Source organism: Corylus avellana, chromosome 1 (genome assembly GCF_965113065.1).
Source record: "Corylus avellana chromosome 1, dhCorAvel1.hap1.2, whole genome shotgun sequence".
NCBI classification, from domain to species: Eukaryota; Viridiplantae; Streptophyta; class Magnoliopsida; order Fagales; family Betulaceae; genus Corylus; species Corylus avellana.
The window spans coordinates 16,024,902-16,045,284 of NC_142490.1; the positions used below are offsets into that span (position 1 = coordinate 16,024,902).

Consider the following 20,383-nt stretch of genomic DNA (forward strand, 5'->3'; position numbering starts at 1 on the left):
TTTAGGAGTTGAATGTGAAATAACAATTTGAATTATAAATATTTTATGAATATTTATTCGTCTACCGGTATACATTTTTATGTGATATCTACATATATTTAGTTTATAAGTATAAATATGGATTAGAAAAATAAAGGGTAAATAAATTATAAATCCTTGAGTTAACTCGTTAAAACTGTAAAATTTCTAATTTTTATTTTTATTTTTAGATTTTTTACTCTCTAGGTTAATCGAAATGCCAAATAAATCTCCACATTTAAATTTTTGCAACGCCCGTTAGTTCCAATCAAAACGCATTGTTTTGTCACGTCAACATAATAATTTTTTATTAATTTAATTTAAAAATAAAATCTTTTTTTTTATAAAAAAAAAAAAAAAAAAAAAAAAAAAAACAATTTGAAGGAGTGACTAGCGGTGGTGTTGCTACCCCCCAACCCCTATGGAGTGCCACAAGCTACCCCAAGTGTAGGCAAGGGGTGGTTTGCCCATCCTTAGGGTGGCTTGCGGCCACCCGTAGGGTTTAAGGGTGACATGCGGGCCATCCCAAACCACCCATGGGGTGGCTCGCGGCCACCCTTAGGTGGTTTGGGGTGGCTTGGGTAGGCAAACCACCCCTTGCCCACCCCATAGGAGTGGCCAGGGTTGGTAGCCCCATAATTGGCCACCCCTTTAAAATTTTTTTACTCTTTAGATTTAATTTTTAAATTAAGTTAATAAAAAATTACTATACTGATATGACAAAATAGTGCATTTTGATTGGAACTAACGGGCAATATAAAAATTTAACAGTGGTGATTTATTTGGCATTTTGATTAATCCAGAGAGTAAAAAATCTAAAAAAAAAAAAAAAAAAAAAAAAGAACTTATGATTTAGGAATTTTATAGTTTGGCGGGTTAACTCAAGGTTTTATAATATATTTACCCAAAAATAAATTAGAGTCCTTTAGAATAACTAGAGAATACACATAACTTCATGATAGAATTGTTAGGAATTTAACTATTATTTTTAAGATATAAAATCTAAATAATTTAATTGAAAAATTAATTGTACAATTGCAAAATTAGTAATAATTAAAAGAGTGTAAATATAGTTTCCTCAATAAAAGTAAGGGAGGAGATTACGCTTCTCCCTCTTCCTCGACCGACACTCACTAAGAAAAATTAAGGCACTTACAAAAGGTGGAAAACTCAAGTAAAAGAGAAACTCTCTAGAGAGTTATTATTATTATTATTATTATTTTTATATCGAAGCGACAATTTATAGTCAACAAATAGTAATGTAGATAGTCTCAAAAGAATAGCTCAATCGATTGTGAACCCTACCTCAAGAAACGGAGGTCACTAGTTCGAATTTTTTCCTCCCCATTTTCTTGTGTGGACATGTCAAAATATATATATATATATATATATATAAATAGCATGTGTGTATATAAAAGATGTATAAATGAAACAAAATCTGGATCAGATATTATACCATATAGCATAATATGTCTTAAATCCTTACATAAACATTAGTTAGTACAAATTAAAAACCTAAAAACCCACTCTACAAGTGGTAGATAATCTGTTTTTGACTAAGAATCAGCAAATATATACGAGAGTGTCTTGGGATTGCTTTTTGAAATTAACCAGATATCCTTCACCAACTCTAACAGACTTTTTATTCATCAGCATATTTTATTTATTATAGTTATGCAGGAGATAATCAAGAGTGTATTAATTACTATGGGCATGTTTATTTATTTAAAATAAGCAACAATTAGAAGGAATTATAGGGAATGTTGAAATTTGTGGCTCATATTAATACCAGTAAAAGGCCAATTAGTAGATGGGAGCAGAGTATTGCGACGTTTTGGGGATTTCTTTAATTTGTCCGTACAAGTAGGGTTTAGGGTTTTTCCTATATATATGTATGATATAACCCTGAATTATATATTAAGAGTAAAAATACAGTTGCCTATCTGTGAACGTAGGCAAATTGCTGAACCACGTTAAATTTGTATTTCGACTTTCTCTCTTTTCGATTCTATATTGTTCATTAATTATTGTGCACGGTAACAGGGAAGATATATTGAAGGGAATGCTATAAATTAAACTATTTATATGAAAGCAAAATAAGTTTTAATTAGCTCGTAGGACAAGCATATTGCTTTCAACATGTATAACTCAAGGAAAGCTACGTTGTCTATGCTATCATTTTCTATGAACAGTATGTTGGCTCGGTTTGTTAATGGATTTTATAGGATATTTTCACTTTTATTATTTGAGAAAATGTTTAGATGTGATCTAAAAATAAAAATAGCTTTAATATTTTGTATTTTTGATTATTTGTTAATATTTTTTGTTTTGAGAATAGATAACAAAAGTGGATAAAAAAAAAAACATTAACGAAAAAAGCCGTTATATGTTATTGTCCTGCCAGTAAAAAAAAAAGGTAACTACTGTCCGATCTTGATAGTGTTTATTAGACTAAGGGCCTCTTTGACATGTGTTTGAGAGGTCTAAAAGTGCTTTTAACACTAAAAAAGTCTATTTAAAGAAAAAAAATATTTGTTTGGTAAAAAAAATAAAATCACTTTTAAGGGTCCAAAAAGCCTAAAAATGACAACAACACACTTTTGGCCAAAGCTTAAAAATGAAGCTTTTGCCCAAAAACTTTTTTTTGACTTAAAAACTCTATTTCTCGAACTCAATTTCAAACATGCTCTTAATTTTCGACAACTTTGTTGTAGTGTGTGCTTTTAGCCATGGTCAAATATACTCCTCGAGAATTGTGCATGTCTTATAAGATAGTTCTTTTTGGAGGAAATTAAATAACTTGCTTTGAGGATAAAATTAAACGATTTGGCATGTAGGCCTTTTGGTCAAAAAGATCAAATGTGCTTTGGGATCGAGTTTAAACTACTAGCAAACTTGAAATTTTTTATTAGAAGACACGGCAACCTTACATTTAAACGAGTTATTTTATTATCAATATTTTGTATTGTTGTATTTAACAATATACATAATAACACGCTATTTAAAACCTTTAAATATCGTGACTTCAACTGTAAAATTTAATTTTATACACAGTATATATAGTACCAAGATTTATTGATATCTTTATGTGGAGAGTGGATATCTAAATTGCTCAAAGCTAATTGCATGCAATATTGAAGAAGAAATTAAGGCCAAAGTGTAAAGGAAAAAGTTCTCACAGCAGATAGAGCAAACTACTACTTAATTACCAACAAGTAGTACTGTACCCTTTTTGACATTTTTTGTGCTGTTGCCTGACCAAATAAAACAAAGTAATAGACTACAAAAAAAAAAGCCAATAGGATACATATTGGAAGGAGATGGAGGGAAAAGGGGAGGGGGTTGGAAACAATCCCATGCAAATTGGTTAATGGGACTCACATTATAGTACATAGCACAAGGTAATAATATTAGTGTGAACTGCACAAAATCAAAGTTAGAGGAACAGGGGAGCTAACAATCCCATGCAAATCCATCCACTGGACTTGTATTATAATACATACCACAAGGCAATAATGGAGACTCCACGAAATCAAAGCCAAAGTTTGAGCTCCCAAATGAAGCATCCATGTTCAATATATCATCAGCCTTCTCAATTTCCATCTCACTGGGCGCCTTCTTCTCTTGCTGCTGTGGCTGCAACATTTCATCCTGTCTGTTGAGCTGATCAATAGGTTGAAACCCATTATTGCTACTCCATATGCAGTTCTCTTCATTAACAATCCCGAACCCAGATGTATTTGAGGGAGAAGAGGAGATAATTGGAACACTACTTCCCATTGATGTTTCCATGAAAGTGTTTGGATTTTGTTCTTGGGTTGTCCATACAAGATTAGGGTTTTGGTTTTCATAGATTGGTATGGATGGAGTATCATCATTTGGGAGAATAGAAAGTAATGTTGAAAATGGTATTCTCATGTCCATGGAAACATCTTTGGGTTGTGAATGCAGAGAGAAAACTGAAGTGGGTTTTGGATTGTTGTGATTTTTATTAGCTTTGCTGTGAGAAGGTGGAAGGAGATTATGAGTGTTGGGATCTAACCCTTGTGCAATGAGCTTTTTCTTAACACAAGAGTTCCAAAAGTTCTTGACCTCATTGTCTGTTCTACCTGGCAAATGCTTGGCTATCTGAGCCCATTTGTTCCCAAGAATCCTATGAACATCAATGATGATTCTCTCTTCCTGTGCAGAAAACGAACCCCGTTTGAGATCTGGTCTCAAATAGTTTATCCATCTTAATCTGCAACTCTTCCCACACCTTTCCAACCCTGCAGTGCAAGACCACCTCAGGAACAATACATCAAACACTTTTCAAAAAGATTAATAAGAACAAGAAACATGAGTGGAAATTAAGAAAGTTCAAATATATATACCTGCAAGTTTTGGCACTGAACTCCATGAACCATGGCCATAGGTGGTTATGTGATTGATGAGCTTCTCATCTTCTTCAGGTGACCATAACCCTCTCTTCACTTTCTGTTTGCTGCAGCAGTGATGCCCCATCCTAGTATCCTGCTTGCTGTTCCTCACACCGTTAAGTTTGAGTGCTAGCTAGCTTCCTTATATTTGCTTCTTCATCTTTAGAAAAATAGACCAATTTCTCTTAATTTCTCTATATATATAATACGTGGATGATGCAATTGGAGAGAGAGAGAGAGAGAGAGAGAATGTGCTGGAAATTTAACGTGGGGTTTACTCATAAGAGGACCACTAATCTATTGAGTGCTTCGATAGCTTCCAAAACTTGTCTTCGACCATTGGTCTGATCAAATCAATTACTTTTTTTTTTCTTTGAATTTAAAAATCTTAACTTCATTAGTGTAGAGATATAGTGACCCTCGAAGAAAGCAACATACTTAACCATTTGATGGGTCAAAGCAAATAATCTATCAGTCCGATGGAACTAATTAATACATCTTCTATGCCAAAGGGTTTGTCTTTAGTTGTTAATTGAGATTACCATAAGCTTTGAATGAGCAATGAAGACTATTCGATCCCCCATGCATTTTTAATTTTTTATGCAAGTTAAGACAAATGTGAGAGTGAGCAAGTTTATGTATATATACTACAAACTAGGTAAGACTTAATTGATTACGTGTGCCATTAATATATATGATCAATGTTACTATATATATATATAATTCAAGCAAAGATATATGTAAAAATCAAACCGTATTTGGAAAAGATATGATTAAGGGTAGAGGATTAATAATAAGATGGCCAGTTCCGGCAAGAGACCTAATGATGTAAAGGAAACACTCATCATTTCTTCCATCCGAATATTTAATATATAAAAACTCTCCACCCGAATAGCCTTCTCTCTCTCACGAGAAAGTTGAGGTTTGAAACATGTATGGAAATGGAAGAGTATATATGTATATCTTATAGCTAATATTTAAATGGAGAATATATAGGCTGCATATCCTTCCTTCACTCAACCCTTGCTTGAGGTTGGGGGTGTCAATTTCTTGATGTCAACGACGATGATTATGATTGGATGTCTGCTTTCATGATTTTCACCCCGCATCAATTTTCTGTTGCATACTTTTCATAGATCCTTCTGTTTTTCTTTTGTTTTTTGTGTACGTAGGAGAAAATCACGTCCAAAAGCAAACTAGAAAGGGTTGGAAAAGCAAACAGACTTGAAATAAAAACCGCCCTTCAGCCTTCTACAATTGTCAAATTTGTCTGCCCCCACATCATCAATTACAATAACAGGTGAAATTCTATGTTGTTCTAAGATATTTCTTTCCAAGGTCCGACATGATTGCTAAGTGTCATGTCTATATAGTAGAGGTAAAATATGTTTCTCATGATATTCATGAAGCCAAATACATCTGTTTCTAGATTGTACTTCTCTTTCATTCCTAAAATACATACATACTGGATGCTTAGCTAATTAGTTTACTGAATATCATAATTCATACATCAGCCTAATTAAACTAGTCATTAATTTTCAGGCAAAATTACTAAGCGAGTGATGCTATTCTTTACATCAATTTTACACCAGCTGATGTTGATTAAGTGATTAAATTTAACTCTTCCTATTAGCTTAAGCTTATGTGAAAAGTGATAATTTAACATGGTATCAGAGCCAAATGTCATGGGATCGAATCTTGACTCTGTCAAATCACCTCCTATTTTAAATCAAATATTACACGTGTTGGGCTTTACCTATTGAAAGGGAGTTTGAATCCGAATGAGTGTGTTAAAGTGTTGATTGAATGATTAAATTTACCTCTTCCTATTAGCTCAAACTTATGAGAAAAGTAGTGATTTAACATCTAACACGTCGTATACACCCAAAACATGTTTTAAAATGGCTTTTTCATGTTAGTTACTTAAAATATGTCACGTTAACCGATATAAAATTAGTATAATAAATGGTTGTGAAGAGTAGTATTTTTTTTTTACTAAATAAATCAAGCTCGAGCCTCACTGGTCTAATTTAACTAGGCTCGTAAAGTTTAGGTTTAACTTTTGCAAAGAGGACTTGGTGAAAGAAATGACATTAATAATATCTGAAAAATATGAAAGAAGTGAGAAAAAGTACTTTAATAAAGTTGGCAACCAATTAACATAATTACGAGGGAGTAATGATCAGTAATATTAGTAACTACGCCTTTATTCCATTAGTTCTCACCCTGTTGATGTGCTTGTATCAATCAATCAACTCTTAATTTTTATTTTTTATTTTTTAATTCAATAGCTAATTAACATAAAACTGTGGTTTCTAATATTACTTAGAAAATAATAATAAGAGTAATGTTATTTAGTAGACTGTGCGCTATACGACTGTCATAAAACTGAAATAATATGACAGTGAAAATTAACTATTAGATCAGTACTGTTACATCATTAAGTTGTATGACAGTCATATAATAGTCTATTAAATTTCATTGTTATTCTAATAAACTTGAGAATGTAGATGCATTTACTTTAATTAATTCCATTATTGAACATGATATAAAGTACCCTTGCCAAATTAGATTAGTTGATCAGACGGTTATAATCAAGCTATTATATATGATCAAAACAAATAGAGATATATATTAATTAGCAATTAATTAATCGATACACTTTGTTAATTAGGCAAGTGCTCCATATATGCTGTCTTACTTTTGGGGCTACATGATACTCATCAAGGGTTGACGAAAAGCATTTTCTTTATTTCTTCTTTTGTTTCTTTTTTAAGGGGTTTGTGATTTGTGAAGTAAAATTAGGCTTTTTTCCCACGTTTTAAGGGTGGGCCTTGTGTGTGTTAGAGGGGGTAACTATCTTGTATCATCATAATTATGGATTATGGACCACGATTCCGTTATAATTTCTTTTTAGGAATATTGTAATCGTACCGACAGTTTAATGATTATTTCTTTTAAGTTTTTCTATGTGCAAAAGATGAACAATCTTCATTATCCCCACACCCCACTTGCCAAAGTTGTCAACGTCTCAATGACTCGTTTTTACCCCCACTCATTCTCTTCTCATAGGGTTTCTTTTTGTCTATACCAGATTTTTCTTTCATCTTCAATATTCCTCCCCCTTATTGCACTTGGTTAAAGTTTTCACTAAAAAAAATTATATATTCGTTATTTTTCATTAATCGAGTGTCCGTAGATATCCCGAATTGGAATTCTTGTTGATGAGAAGTTTGAGTCTACATCTACGTACGCATAATATATAGTATTATAATTAGATTATCAAATTCATCGTTTTCTATTAAGTTAAGATTTTAGAATAAGTAATGTTGTAACTTGATTTTGATCAATGCTACTCTTCACACCCATTTATCACACTTATTTCACACTGCAGGTTGATGTTGTGCATTTTAAGTAGCGAATACTTTTGTGTTTTGTTAAGTAGCTGATATGAAAAATTACTTAAAATACGCAACTTTAACGTCCCCAATTGGTAACTCAATCGGTTGGAGATCACGCCTCATGAAGCGGAGGTCACTTATTTGAAGCCCCCTCCCATTTTTCCCTCTCCTTGTGTGGACATGTCAAAAAACACGCAACTTTAACTAGTGTAAAATGGATTTGAAGACCGAAGAGCAGCATTATTACATTTTTTTTTATTTTTTTTTTATGGGTAATGTTATATATTCTTCACGTACAGTACTAGATTTTTATCTCAAGTTCTCATTGGTTGAATAAAACTGATGTAAAAATCTAGTGCAAAGACTATCGTTACTTAAAAGTTGTTACACATATGGTTTGCGACCCTCACCACATGTTCCTCAGGAAAAAAATATGCCACGTACGTAGAAATTAAAGTGGGCCAAACTCCATGATCATGGTTCTCACATCACTAGGGAGTATTATTGTAAAAGATTTGTCAAGTTATTAGGTTTGAAATTTTAAACATGTTTTTGGTCAGCTGGGTTTGCTATAAAGTGTGCACATTAAATTAATTAATTGAATGTGTATTTTAGACAATAAATTAAGCCTAATTCTCATCACACGTACGTACACCTGGATTTCTTAAGCATGCCAATGTCTTGCCAACGATGATCACTAAAAGCTTCAAGGAAAAACAGCAAAGCTTATGATAAAAGATAATTAATTGAAAAATGCATGCAACACAAGAGATCCAACTTTCAAACTTTGATTAATAAATACACCCATTAAATATCATTTATATATGAATAAAAAACACAACTTGCTTTTGGCTTGCAAGTCTAAGAGTGGTAGATATAAGAAGTAAAAGAAACAACAAAAGAAATTAAAACAATAATTATGCATGGTGTACATGTTTTTCCAGCACTGAAAAAAAGAATCGATGGGGACTTGAAGTGTTCAAGTTAATAATCAATGTTTACACTTCAAATGAATGTATAGGGAAATTAATGCTCCTTAAATATATTATGATATTCCTATTACATGACTTATATTGTTTGATTATGTCATTTTTGTATTGCTTTTACTATGTTTCTGTCTCTCTATCAAGGAAATTTTGTTCCAAGACAAGTCACATCTACGTTAATTCTTGTGTCGCTTTTTGATCCATGCTACCCAAATTAATCATATATAAACCACAAACATGTCATGGTAATTGTACTTTCTTATAAGAAAAGAAAAGAAATTAAGAAATTTATCCTGATCAAGATAAACATGAAGATGATCAGAAGTCTCTTGATGATGACGTGTCAAAGATCTACTATTGAATTCCACTCACAACAGGTAAAGTATAGGAGATTTAAAGAAATGAGACAATTACCTCGTTGTGTATAGCTAGCAGCCTAGTCATTAGACAAAAAAGAAGTCGAAATAATAATAATTTTTTTAATTCATTAGATACAAAGAGAAAAAACTCAACATTACCCGAAGGGGGAGGCAAATGAAGAAGCTAAAAGAACGTTGAGTGTTCTTGAGGAGAACAATATATAGCCAAGTTGAGAGGAAAGAAATTAACCTGTAATTTAAAATTGGAATAATCTAATTAAAAAAAAAAAAAAAAAAGTTGGGTGATGACTTTAAATTGGAATAATTTAAACAAGGAAATTCAATTTATAATTGGGCTTCGAATCAAAGAGTTTTTTGTTTTGGGCTGGGAAGTTTACAGAAGCCTCTTTTTAAGGCAAATTGGCATGGCCAATTCATTGGTTCATTCATGGCCCAGTGTTTTACAAGGGTGTATTTAGGGGTGTTAAGTGAGTGAAGCCCGAGTGAGTGAGCGAGCGAGCTCGGACTCGGCTTGTGTTTAACTTGATTATTAAATGAGGCGTTTCGTGAACATAAATACTAGCTCGAATATTAAACGAAGCAAGCTCGGCTCGACTTGGTTAGGCTTATGAGTAGCTCATATAAGGCTCGAATTAGTAGTTATTCACATAGTTGCTCATTCCCAAAGACCAGTTGGAGTGGCCGAAGCCACCCCCTTGGCTGAGTTGATCAGGGTGCCCAGCCACCCTAAATTTTTTTAATTATTTTATTTTATATTTATTTTTTTAAAATTAAATAATATTTTATTATTTTATATTGAGTAGGACACGTGGTGAGTTTTAGCTGATTGGATGAAATTAAACGGTCTAGATTGACAAAAACCCTTATGGGCAATTCCCAGCGATAATCCGCCAAAGATGACAATAAAAGGTGTTAGACGGTGGCTGATGACGGCAAGGGTCTCCGGAGACTTTAAGAGCATGTAATCAGTAGTAACAAAGTTTTGGTGCGTCAGCTCAATTTGACACATGCCCTATTTCTTGAATGGAATGGAGCTACACAATTAACAAGGCTAGCCATGCTAGTCAATCTCTCCCATCACCTACTCAAACATACCAATCACTTGGCTTGTAGTTGTTGGTCCATCAAAAGCTTCAACTCAAGGGCATTGGCTATCAAAAATGCTGCTTCTTCCCATCAAGCCTTATACCTGTACTCAAAAATGCATCGCTTATCTGTACCCGTTGATAGTTTCTCAATACTCTTCACACTCAAGTCTTGTACCCAGTTGCAGAATCTCGCTGTTATTCAACATCTCCATGCCCACATTGTGAAACTAGGTTTCAGTCCCCACGTCTATGTGGCCACCTCTCTTTTGCACGCCTATGTTGTCACGTCGTTTGAGAGTGCTTGTACACTGTTTGAGGAAATGCCGGAGAGAAATACAGTCACTTGGAATACAATGATTTCTGGGTATTCGAGGTTGGGGGATGTGGAGAGAGCGCGTGCGGTTTTTGAGGAAATGCCACTGAAGGATGTTGCGTCATGGTCTGCTGTGATATCTGCATACGTGAATTGCGGTTATTATGAGCTTGGTTTAGCGCTCTTTCGAGAAATGATGGCGACTGAGAGTTCGAAACCTGACCAAGTGACTGTAGGATCAGTTCTGTCGGGGTGTGCTCGCATGGATTCTCTTGGATTATTGGTGGGGAAATCAGTTCATGGGTTTATCGTGAAGAATGGGTGGGAGTTGAATGTGGAACTTGGTACAATTTTGGTTGAGATGTATGCCAAGTGCGGCTTGATGAGGAAGGCCTGCTGGGTTTTTGAATTGATGCCTGAAAGGAATGTCATGACTTGGACTGCATTGATCTGTGGGTCAGCACAACATGCCTGCAGCAAAGAAGCATTATCTTTGTTTGAGATGATGCAAAAAGCTGGTGTACGACCCAACGAATTGACTATCACAGGGATTCTTAGTGCATGTGTGCATGCGGGATTGGTGGAGAAGGGCCGCAAATATTTCAAGATGATAGAAGAATGTGGCTTGGAGCCAAGAATCCAGCATTATGGGTGCATGGTCAATTTGCTAGGTAAAGCAGGGCTGTTAGAAGAAGCTTACGAGATTATTAGGACAATGAGATTTGAGCCCAATATTGTTGTCTGGGGGTCGTTCTTGTCAGCTTGCAGGGAGCATAAGCAATTTGAGATGGCTGAGAGAGTAATTGATCAGGTCTTGGGGATGGTAAAGCCAGAGAATGATGGAGGGGTTTATTCCCTTATTTGTGATTTGTATGTTTTGGGTGAGAAGTGGGATGAAGCAGAGAGGTTGAGGAAATTAATGGCCGAAGAAAATGTGAGGAAGGTTAGGGGCTCCAGTTTTATCAGAAGCCCGTAATGGAAAGCTTACTATTTTACTGTCCTTGGGAAACTCTATTGAGTTGATGAGACTATTAACAACAATATCGCCATAGATTGAGCTTCAGTATTTCTTGCATCAGATTCAGATCAAGAGAATTATCAACACCAGAAGTTCTTTTCAATTCTTTTGGTTGCTATTGTAGATGAAGAAGTGGAATTAGACGAATTAAAAGGAAAGAAGGAGTTGTAGTAGCTTCTATCTCAAAGCTAGGAGGACTGGCAGATCATTCAGATGGTTGGATCTTGAGTGCAACTGGGTCGACCAACTTTTTTGCTTGATACATGGTCAATAAATTTATTTTTAATGTAACTTTTATACACGTTTATTTATTTTTCTTCCTTTTAACTAAAATTTGCTCCAAGCAATCTTGGACAATGATACTCTCCAGTCCAAAATGAACCGGAGAGGATCTGGTTCATGGCTAGGATCTCTAAGGAGAGATCCTAAGGCCATCGACCTGCCATGTGGCACATTAAAAAAATATTATTATTTTATTATTTTACTTTTAAAAATAAATAAAAAACAAAATAATAAAAAATTAAAAATAAATATTAAAAAAAAGAAGGGTGGCTGGCCACCCCATGTTGGCCACAGGGGGTGGCCGGCCACCACATTTTGGTGCATGGGGGTGGCCAAGGGCCAAATCAAAAAAATCAAAAAATTTGCTTTGGCCCTTGGGGGTGGCCGACGCCACCCCCATGGGCCGGTTGGGGGTGGTTTCACCAAAGGCCAAGCGGTGGCCCTAGGCGGTAGCCGATCCACCCCCAAGGGCCTTTGGGGGTGGCGTCGGCCACCCGCAAGGGCCATGGGGGTGGCTTCGGCCACCCCCAACCGGCCCATGGGGGTGGCGTCGCCACCCCATGCACCAAAATGTGGTGGCCGGCCACCCCATGTTGCATGGGGTGGCCAGCCACCCTTCTTTTTTTTAATATTTGTTTTTAATTTTTTATTATTTTGTTTTTTATTTATTTTTAAAAGTAAAATAATAAAATAATCATATTTTTTTTAATGTGCACGTGGCAGATCGATGGCCTTAAAAATTCTAGCCACGAAGTGAATCCTCTCCGGTTCATTTTGGACTAGAGAGGATTCTTGTCCAGCAATCTTCTGGTTTGTACTAACTTTTATAAACGTTTATTTCTTCATCTTTTGAGTAATAAATGCCCCAAAGCGCTTTGTTTTATGTTTTCCATCTAAACTGTTTGGCAATGGCCATGGCCTAGATACTATTTATTATTGACCAGTTGACCACTTTTTCATCCTTAAAATTTGTCACTTTTTTACCATATTGTCCCTTAGTTATTGAATTTTTTCTACAGAAAATCTCATGCTATCAGCCCAGTCCATTCGGTTATGACGAATAGTTAAATTATAAATACCCAAAAGACAGCACCGCCCTCATCCACCATTTATAGAGATGACATTCAAAACAAAGCTCCAGAGTCCTCAGCTACGTTTGGCAAGGGGAGGTCCAGTACTGTAGCTGGAACGGCACTGTTCCAGCTACAGTGCGGAGCTGACATTTGGTCAGTTTTTTTATTTTTTTATTATTATTTTTTTAAGCAAAATATTTTTTTTTTTTTAAAAAAAAAAACAAAACAGAGGGGAAAGATGGGGTGGTTCCAGCCACCCCTTGGCCAAGGGGGTGGTCCGGCCACCCCCTTGGCCCAAAAAAAAAAAAAAAAAAAGGATCGGTGCATTTGGGGGTGGCCGGACCACCCCCAAGGGGCTGGGGGTGGTTTCGGCCACCCCATACGGCCGGTATGGGGTGGTTCAGACCACCCCCAGCCCCTTGGGGGTGGTCCGGCCACCCCCAAATGCACCGATCCTTTTTTTTTTTTTTTGGGCCAAGGGGGTGGCCGGACCACCCCCTTGGCCACGGGGGTGGTTCGACCACCCCCAGATCGGCCAGGGGGTGGCTCCAGCCACCCCCTTGGCCAAAAATGGGGTGGTCCGGCCACCCCATTTTGGCCAAGGGGTGGCTGGAACCACCCCCATCTTTCCCCTCTGTTTTCTTTTTTTTTTTTTTTTTTTTTTAAAAAAAAATATTTTGCTTAAAAAAAATAATAAAAAAATAAAAAAACTGACTGCATGTCAGCTCCGCACTGTAGCTGGAACAGTGCCGTTCCAGCTACAGTGCTGGACCTCCCCTTGCCAAACGTAGCTCTCTATTCCGACTAGTCAAGAACACTGAACCAAGCGGTTTCCATCTTTAAAGCTCCCTCACCCTTTGGACAACACTCATCACCCTCCCCAAGACACCCACCCACCCATCCCTTCCTTCTCTTCCATCACAAACAAGATCATAGACACAACCATCGCCACTGCCGATAACTGCTCAAGCAGTAGGAAATGCAAGGGCAAAGGAGGCCCCGACAACAGCAAGTTCAGGTACGGTGGAGCCCGACAGCGGAGTTGGGGCAACTGGGTAGCCGAGATCCGAGAGCCACGCAAGCGTACACGCAAGTGGCTCGGCACTTTCACCACCGCCGAGGATGCCGCTCGCGCCTATGACCGCGCCGCCATCATCCTCTACGGCTCAAGGGCTCAGCTCAATCTCCAGCCCTCTAGCGGTTCCTCGTCCCACTCCTGCTCCTCCACACGTGGCACCTCCTCATCGTCTTCAACTCAAACCCTCTGCCCTCTTCTCCCTCACCCCTCTGGGTTTCTTTTGCGTATTTATATTTTTGACAGAGAGAGAGGATGCAAGTTTGGGAGTGGGGGGTAAGAAGGGCTCACGCAAGTAGATTTGGGTCAGTTGGCTGAGGAAAGAAAATGAGCTAGGGAGCTGAAGAGAAATCAAAGCGCTAGAATTTGTCAGAAAAAAAAAAAAAAAAAAAAGTAAAGGCTAATAGGGTAATTGTACATCAGGTTTATGAGGATTATTTTATTAAAATGCACTTATACCGATAATCTACAGTGTTTAGGCTGGCTCAACACTTTTGCCAAACACCCCCTTAGGGGTTCAATTCCCCTTGTTCCTTGGCAGCGACAGTTTTGGCTTTACATCAGTCATTGAAAGGTCTTTTCATCTACACCTTGGGCTTTGTGTTCGAGCAATACTGGGCTCTTAATGGGTCACAAGGAGGCCAGTTGGGGCAGCCTAGCCCATCACATCCCTACTTGAATCGGATATTTGATCGAATTTTATCACAATCCCACTTTTGTTCCTGCTAAAGCCTATCCTGTTTTTATCTCTTTCAAAGAACTGGTTGGTGCAGGAGTGGAGATGAGCTCACTCGCATTCTCAGTCGGGATTGTGAATCCCAGAAAGTTCAGCACAAAATTACCCAGAAAAAAATTTGGTTCAACAGAAGCATCAAACATCAATTTCTCAAGCCAACCCCAGCAGAGCTACTGGAGTAGTAGCTCTTCGGCTCCTGTCCTCCAACAAAATGTGAACCCACCTCTCCTCGGGAGAAGAGAAACACTTGGTTTCGGCTTCTCATTTTGCTTTCTTGATGTTCTCCTGCAACCAGAAGCCATTGCAGCAGCCAACGCGCCTCCATGTGAGCTCACGGTAGCTCCCTCAGGCCTCGCCTTCTGCGATAAAGTTGTAGGAACTGGCCCTGAGGCTGTCAAGGGACAGCTCATTAAGGTGATATGTAGTTTTATCCTTCTTTTCTAAGCTTCCAGATTATGACGAGATCAAGATAATTGTATTCGTTGTATGTATGTATGCTATTAATCAAGTGCTTAAAAACCCAGTTTTGTTAATATGTATGTATGATTGCTATATGTCGTAAATGATATGATTCAGTGGATGGAGTGATGAACAGGCACATTATACTGGGAAATTGGAGAATGGTACGGTTTTTGATAGCAGCTACAATCGTGGAATTCCTCTTTCATTTCGTATCGGTGTTGGTGAGGTATATATTAAATCACTACTTTTAATCAATATTTTAACTTTGCATACGTTTTAAACACTTCACAACAATCATTTGCTAGGTTGGTATTTTCCTAAAGGCTGAGAAGTGACCTCTGTTTTCTTATGGGTTGATTAATTATGGCTTTGTGATTTTAAATATGTGAACATCATACTCAAAAGTTGACTTTGATGGGTGTTATTATAGGTCATCAAGGGCTGGGACCAAGGCATTCTAGGAGGTGATGGAGTCCCCCCAATGCTTGCTGGTACAAAGAGAAAGAATCCATGAAAATTCCATTCTTTTTTCATTGTAATTTAATTTTGTAGCACACTCTTTTAAAGTTTCTTTGGTCTTGCTTTATTTAGGGGGAAAACGCACACTAAAGCTTCCTCCAGAACTGGCATACGGCATGAGAGGGGCTGGGTGCAAAGGAGGTAAGCAGTCATCCCAACCCCTATGGGGTGGCTTACGGTTTCCTGGCCGCCCTTCAATTTTTTTTTTTTTTTTAAGATTTATTTTTTAAATTAAATTAATAAAAAATTAATATTTTAATCAGATAAAACGGGGAGTTTTGAGTGGCCTTAATGGCTGTTAAAATTTTTGACAGTAGAGAGTTTATTGTAGTTTTCGATTAACCCAATGAGTCAATTTCCGAAAAAAAACACTTAAGAAGTTTTTAATCAAAATGCGTTGACCTAAGGAGTTTATATATAATTTCCCTAAGATTTAACAATGGCAGTATCTTAAATTTTTTCAGCATATTTTGTATGTTGCAGGTTCTTGTATTATTCCTCCAGATTCGGTTCTTCTGTTTGATGTAGAGTTCATTGGCAAGGTATGAGAAGTAGTTGCCCCAAAGAAAGTGTCTACATCAATCAGTTTTTGGCTTTCTCCAATTTTTATTTGTAAAGTTGAAGAGAAAAATCAAGAAAGCACAAATGTTTCATCCCTGAATAGCATTCATGCTTGCACTGTTGCACACATTTGTCAATTAGAGACCCAAAAGACAGACCTTATATCATTATTAAGTAAATACATTTTGAAAGTGAGATGAAGGTTTGACCCTTTGAGTGCAAATAATTTTTTGGGATTATGCATACGAGCAAAAGCTCGAGTTTTACCTGACTCGTGTGGAAGGAACGCTTTACACAATGTCCTAAAAATCAAGTTTTACCCAATTCGTATGAAAATAGTGCTTTTCTCATCATTAGACGCCTCGTTTACTAAATATTGGGTCTTGAAAGCGCTGCTATTAATGGTTAAAGTGACAATGATAAAAGGTGTTTGATAAAAATGATAACTTGCAATAGTAACGATAATGACAGTGGTAATGTGAATAGTGATACTAATGATGGTAATTCAATTGCATTGGATTTGGGGACGAAATTAGAATTTATCATCGGAATACCAAAGCATAAATGAAGTGTAAAGCTTAATTTTAATAGGGCTAAGTCTAATTTTTGTCTGAAAAATTGAAAAAAAAAAAAAACATTAACACGTTTTTCAAAATAAATTATAAAATTCTATTCAAAACTTAAAACACTTCTTAAAAAATAAAACACAACATATATTTTGTAAAGAAAAAAATAACTTAAATATGTTAAAGAAAATAATTTTATTTTTCATTTTTCTTTTATTTTATAAAAATATATATATTTTTTTTCAATTTTCAATTTTACAAAATATTATTCCAAAATTTTATCAAACAAAATTTCAACTTTTCTCAAATATGACCTCCACCAAATAAATTGTCAACTTTTACATTTTCAAACTTAAAAAACGCAAAACACTTCTCAAAATTTTACCTAACTCTAAGATCTTTCGACCCAAGTTGGAACCCCGATTATTGTTTTAAAAAATGACTATAAAGGAGAGAGTCATTATTATATCTTGTAGTGTTTTAAATTTTAGTTCGAGTTCTTGTAGTATTTGTAGTCACAAATTGTAAAAAGACAAAAGGAAAATAAGAAAAAAGAAAAAAAAGAAAAGAAAGAAAACAATAAAAGTGGAACAGGAAAATCCTTATCCAAGATGGGAGGACAAGCTCCGAAGCAGCCAAACGGACCCGAATATATGCGAATCCAGAAATCATAGCCCTCTTTTATTTATTTAAAACCCTAGCGCCCCGAAAGACAAAGCGAAAGACTAGCGAAGGCGGTGGTTGAAGAAGAAGAAGAAGAAGAAGCGATGGCGAAGTCAATGAGGTCGAAGAAATTGAAGAGGCTTCGAGCGATTCGGAGAGAGATGGTGGAGCCCTACTACGACAACAAAGATGTTGCTAAGCTCGCTGCTCAGGAGGCTGCCCTCGCCGGCCCTAAGCTCCCTGCCCGTCCCACTTCTACCAATACCGATATCACTACAACTTCAAACGCTATGGGTAACCTCTCTCTCTCTCTCTGCTTATTATCCAGTTTCTGGAGTTCAATGATTTGCCTGGTATTCAATATTTCCCTATTGTTGATGGTGTTCTGAGTAGTTGTTTATAGTTTTACAAAATTATGTGCCCTAGCATTTGGTTTTTTTTCATGCTAGTTGGTGATTTTGTGTGTAGCCCATTTTGGCTTATGATGTAGAACCCATTACCCACCAACACATCAACGCCACTATTCATGTCCTGCCATAATGATATGTTTCAATTCTTATACAATGAGCGGATGATACCCCTTCTGATTCCTCAGTATACGCAGGAATGGCAAAAGGGGGAGAAAAAAAAAATGGAAGCTTTGTACTGAATGAATTGTGCTACGCTAGTTTCTTATGTTGGATTCCTCCAGTCTACCATCTATTTTTGTTCTGACCAAGTTCTCTCTGTGAAACCGTTTTAGTTATTTCTTAAGGAGGAAACAGATACTTGTATTTCTTAGCAACAAGCTTATTGAGGCTCTTATCACACCCAAACTTGTTTTGATTTACAAGTATATATATAGACCCCATCTGCAGCTCGAATTCTCACCTCTGTTTTTTTACGCAAAAGGTAAAAACTGCACTCCAACTGAGCGCTACTTTTCAAACTCAGAAATAATTGGCTTTGTTTGGTAATGTGTTTTGGGGGCACTTCTTGTTTTTGGTTTCACATAAAGGTGAAAACTGCTTCTTCTTTTTTTTTTTTTTTTCGTGTTTTGAGGACTAATTTGCCAGCCAATGGATAGATGTTTGTGTTGGATGGCGTAGATGACAACCAGGGAGTCTCCGTCAATGATGATGTTGTTCTTTATCCCCAATTTTGTTGCTTTCTAGATGGCTAGAAGCCGAAGGGCGGCTTTGGCGTCTCCCATGTTGGGGTTAGAGTGGGCTTTCTCTCAGCTTATTATGGGGCATTATCTGCTCTCAAGTGAATATGTAAATTTCGCAATTGACAGAAAATGAGAATGAGTGACACCCTTTCCCACCCATGTAACAAGCGGCGTATCTATTTGCCAAAGCGATTGAATTATGAGTAATGCGATATACTACACCTCCATCCCATTTCTCTTTTACTTGGCTGACGTGGCAGTGCCCATTAGCATTTGATTTTTTTTTTTTTTTAATAAAGATGATGTGGACAATGCCACATCAACCCTGGAGGATGGGATTTATACTTCAATTTTTTTAGTTATAAGAATGAAATATTAAATCCATGAAGAGAACATTTCATTGAAATTCAAAACAAGGAAAAAAAAAAAAAAGAAGAAAAAATAAATCGCAATCAAAATTTTCTTGAGTGTTGCTATCATGAGGATACCCATCGTTACGTTACATTGACTCATTTTGTTTTTTGAGGTACTTTGGAAAATGTAAGTTCACGTACTCTTTAGATTTAGAAAATTTATCACATTATGCTTGATTTTTATAAAATGTTTGCAAAATTTTATGCATCGCAAGCAAAATACAGAAAATGAGAAGTTTAACAAAAAGCCATTGATTTTCTAATAATTGTACTATTTTGATTTCTTACTTCCATTTTCTTGGCCACTAAACATAGCATAGGTGCTTACAGTTTTGAAATTAATTGTGCTATTTTGATTTCCTGCCCTTCATTTTTTCTACTTGGATTGAAGTAATTTACGAATAGCATGGTTAGGTTCATACTATTGATCTCAATTTATTCAGTCATTTTATGGTGACTTTACTTATTCTATGGAATTATCACAAGTTGATTTTTTGGTGATCAATTGTATTGTACGTGGAAATGATTTTGCATTCAAAATCTAGTAAGAATGGAACTTGACTATGTGAATATACTGCCCGATTTTGCTCCATCTGCAATTAGTTTTTGTTCATCTCTAATGCCTGTCAGCATTTTCAATTTTGATGATTTGGATTTTCTCTCCATTATTTGACAGATGTGGAGATAGCTGATGGGAATCAAAGCATGCATTCTTTAAAGCCTGCTGGTGGAATAGGGAAGAAGTTCAAAAGGAAATTCAAGATGGGTAAAGGCAAGCGCCGTGGTAAGGGCATCAGGAGGAAGCACCATATTTGATTCCATAACAGATACTGGTAATTGATATTTCTCCTACTATACTAATGGTATCAAGTGGCCTGTGGGCAATCTTGGTAGTTCTAAGATAGGTATATTTTGTATTCTGATTTTGTTGAGTGACATGAATGTAGACTATCCTTTTTCTTTTATCACAACTTATAAATATGAATGAATGACTTTTTTCCCCTTGCACACAGAAAATTTTAGTGGATTGAAGGACATGTGTACCTATATTCAACTAACTGTTTTACCAAACAGTGTTGGAACAAGTACAAAGTTGTGTAAAAACTTAGGGAAGCCACAGTTCTTACGGAGGAAGCTAAATTATGAAGTCCAAGTTAGTGTTTTAACTGAAAACAAGATGCTACAACAGTCTCATTTATAAACAATGTTAAGCATGCGACTTTTGTTTTGAATGAGAATGATTTAAGTAGAGATGCACATG

The 20,383-nt window shown here is 36.3% G+C and overlaps 3 protein-coding genes and 1 pseudogene across 3 annotated transcripts; 3 read left to right on the forward strand and 1 right to left on the reverse strand.

Moving 5' to 3' along the window:
* Positions 1 to 3,471: 3,471 nt before the first annotated feature.
* LOC132169199 (uncharacterized) lies at positions 3,472 to 4,542 on the reverse strand. Its single transcript, XM_059580269.2, has 2 exons — positions 4,392 to 4,542; positions 3,472 to 4,286 (listed from the first exon to the last, which is right to left on the reverse strand). Exons 1-2 carry the CDS (start codon positions 4,519 to 4,521, stop codon positions 3,472 to 3,474), a joined length of 945 nt encoding a protein of 314 aa, XP_059436252.2. The 5' UTR covers positions 4,522 to 4,542.
* A 5,616-nt stretch (positions 4,543 to 10,158) lies between these two features.
* LOC132171926 (pentatricopeptide repeat-containing protein At5g66520 pseudogene) lies at positions 10,159 to 12,053 on the forward strand (annotated as a pseudogene).
* Positions 12,054 to 14,772: 2,719 nt separating this feature from the next.
* FKBP13 (FK506-binding protein 13) lies at positions 14,773 to 16,540 on the forward strand. The gene is made up of 5 exons (XM_088512145.1): positions 14,773 to 15,202; positions 15,384 to 15,476; positions 15,681 to 15,741; positions 15,842 to 15,910; positions 16,253 to 16,540. The coding sequence occupies exons 1-5, from the start codon at positions 14,834 to 14,836 to the stop codon at positions 16,315 to 16,317; spliced, it is 657 nt and encodes a 218-aa protein (XP_088368271.1). The 5' UTR covers positions 14,773 to 14,833; the 3' UTR covers positions 16,318 to 16,540.
* Positions 16,541 to 17,582: 1,042 nt separating this feature from the next.
* On the forward strand, positions 17,583 to 20,087 carry LOC132187638 (uncharacterized). The gene is made up of 2 exons (XM_059602023.2): positions 17,583 to 17,853; positions 19,799 to 20,087. The coding sequence occupies exons 1-2, from the start codon at positions 17,664 to 17,666 to the stop codon at positions 19,936 to 19,938; spliced, it is 330 nt and encodes a 109-aa protein (XP_059458006.2). The 5' UTR covers positions 17,583 to 17,663; the 3' UTR covers positions 19,939 to 20,087.
* Positions 20,088 to 20,383: the final 296 nt, after the last annotated feature.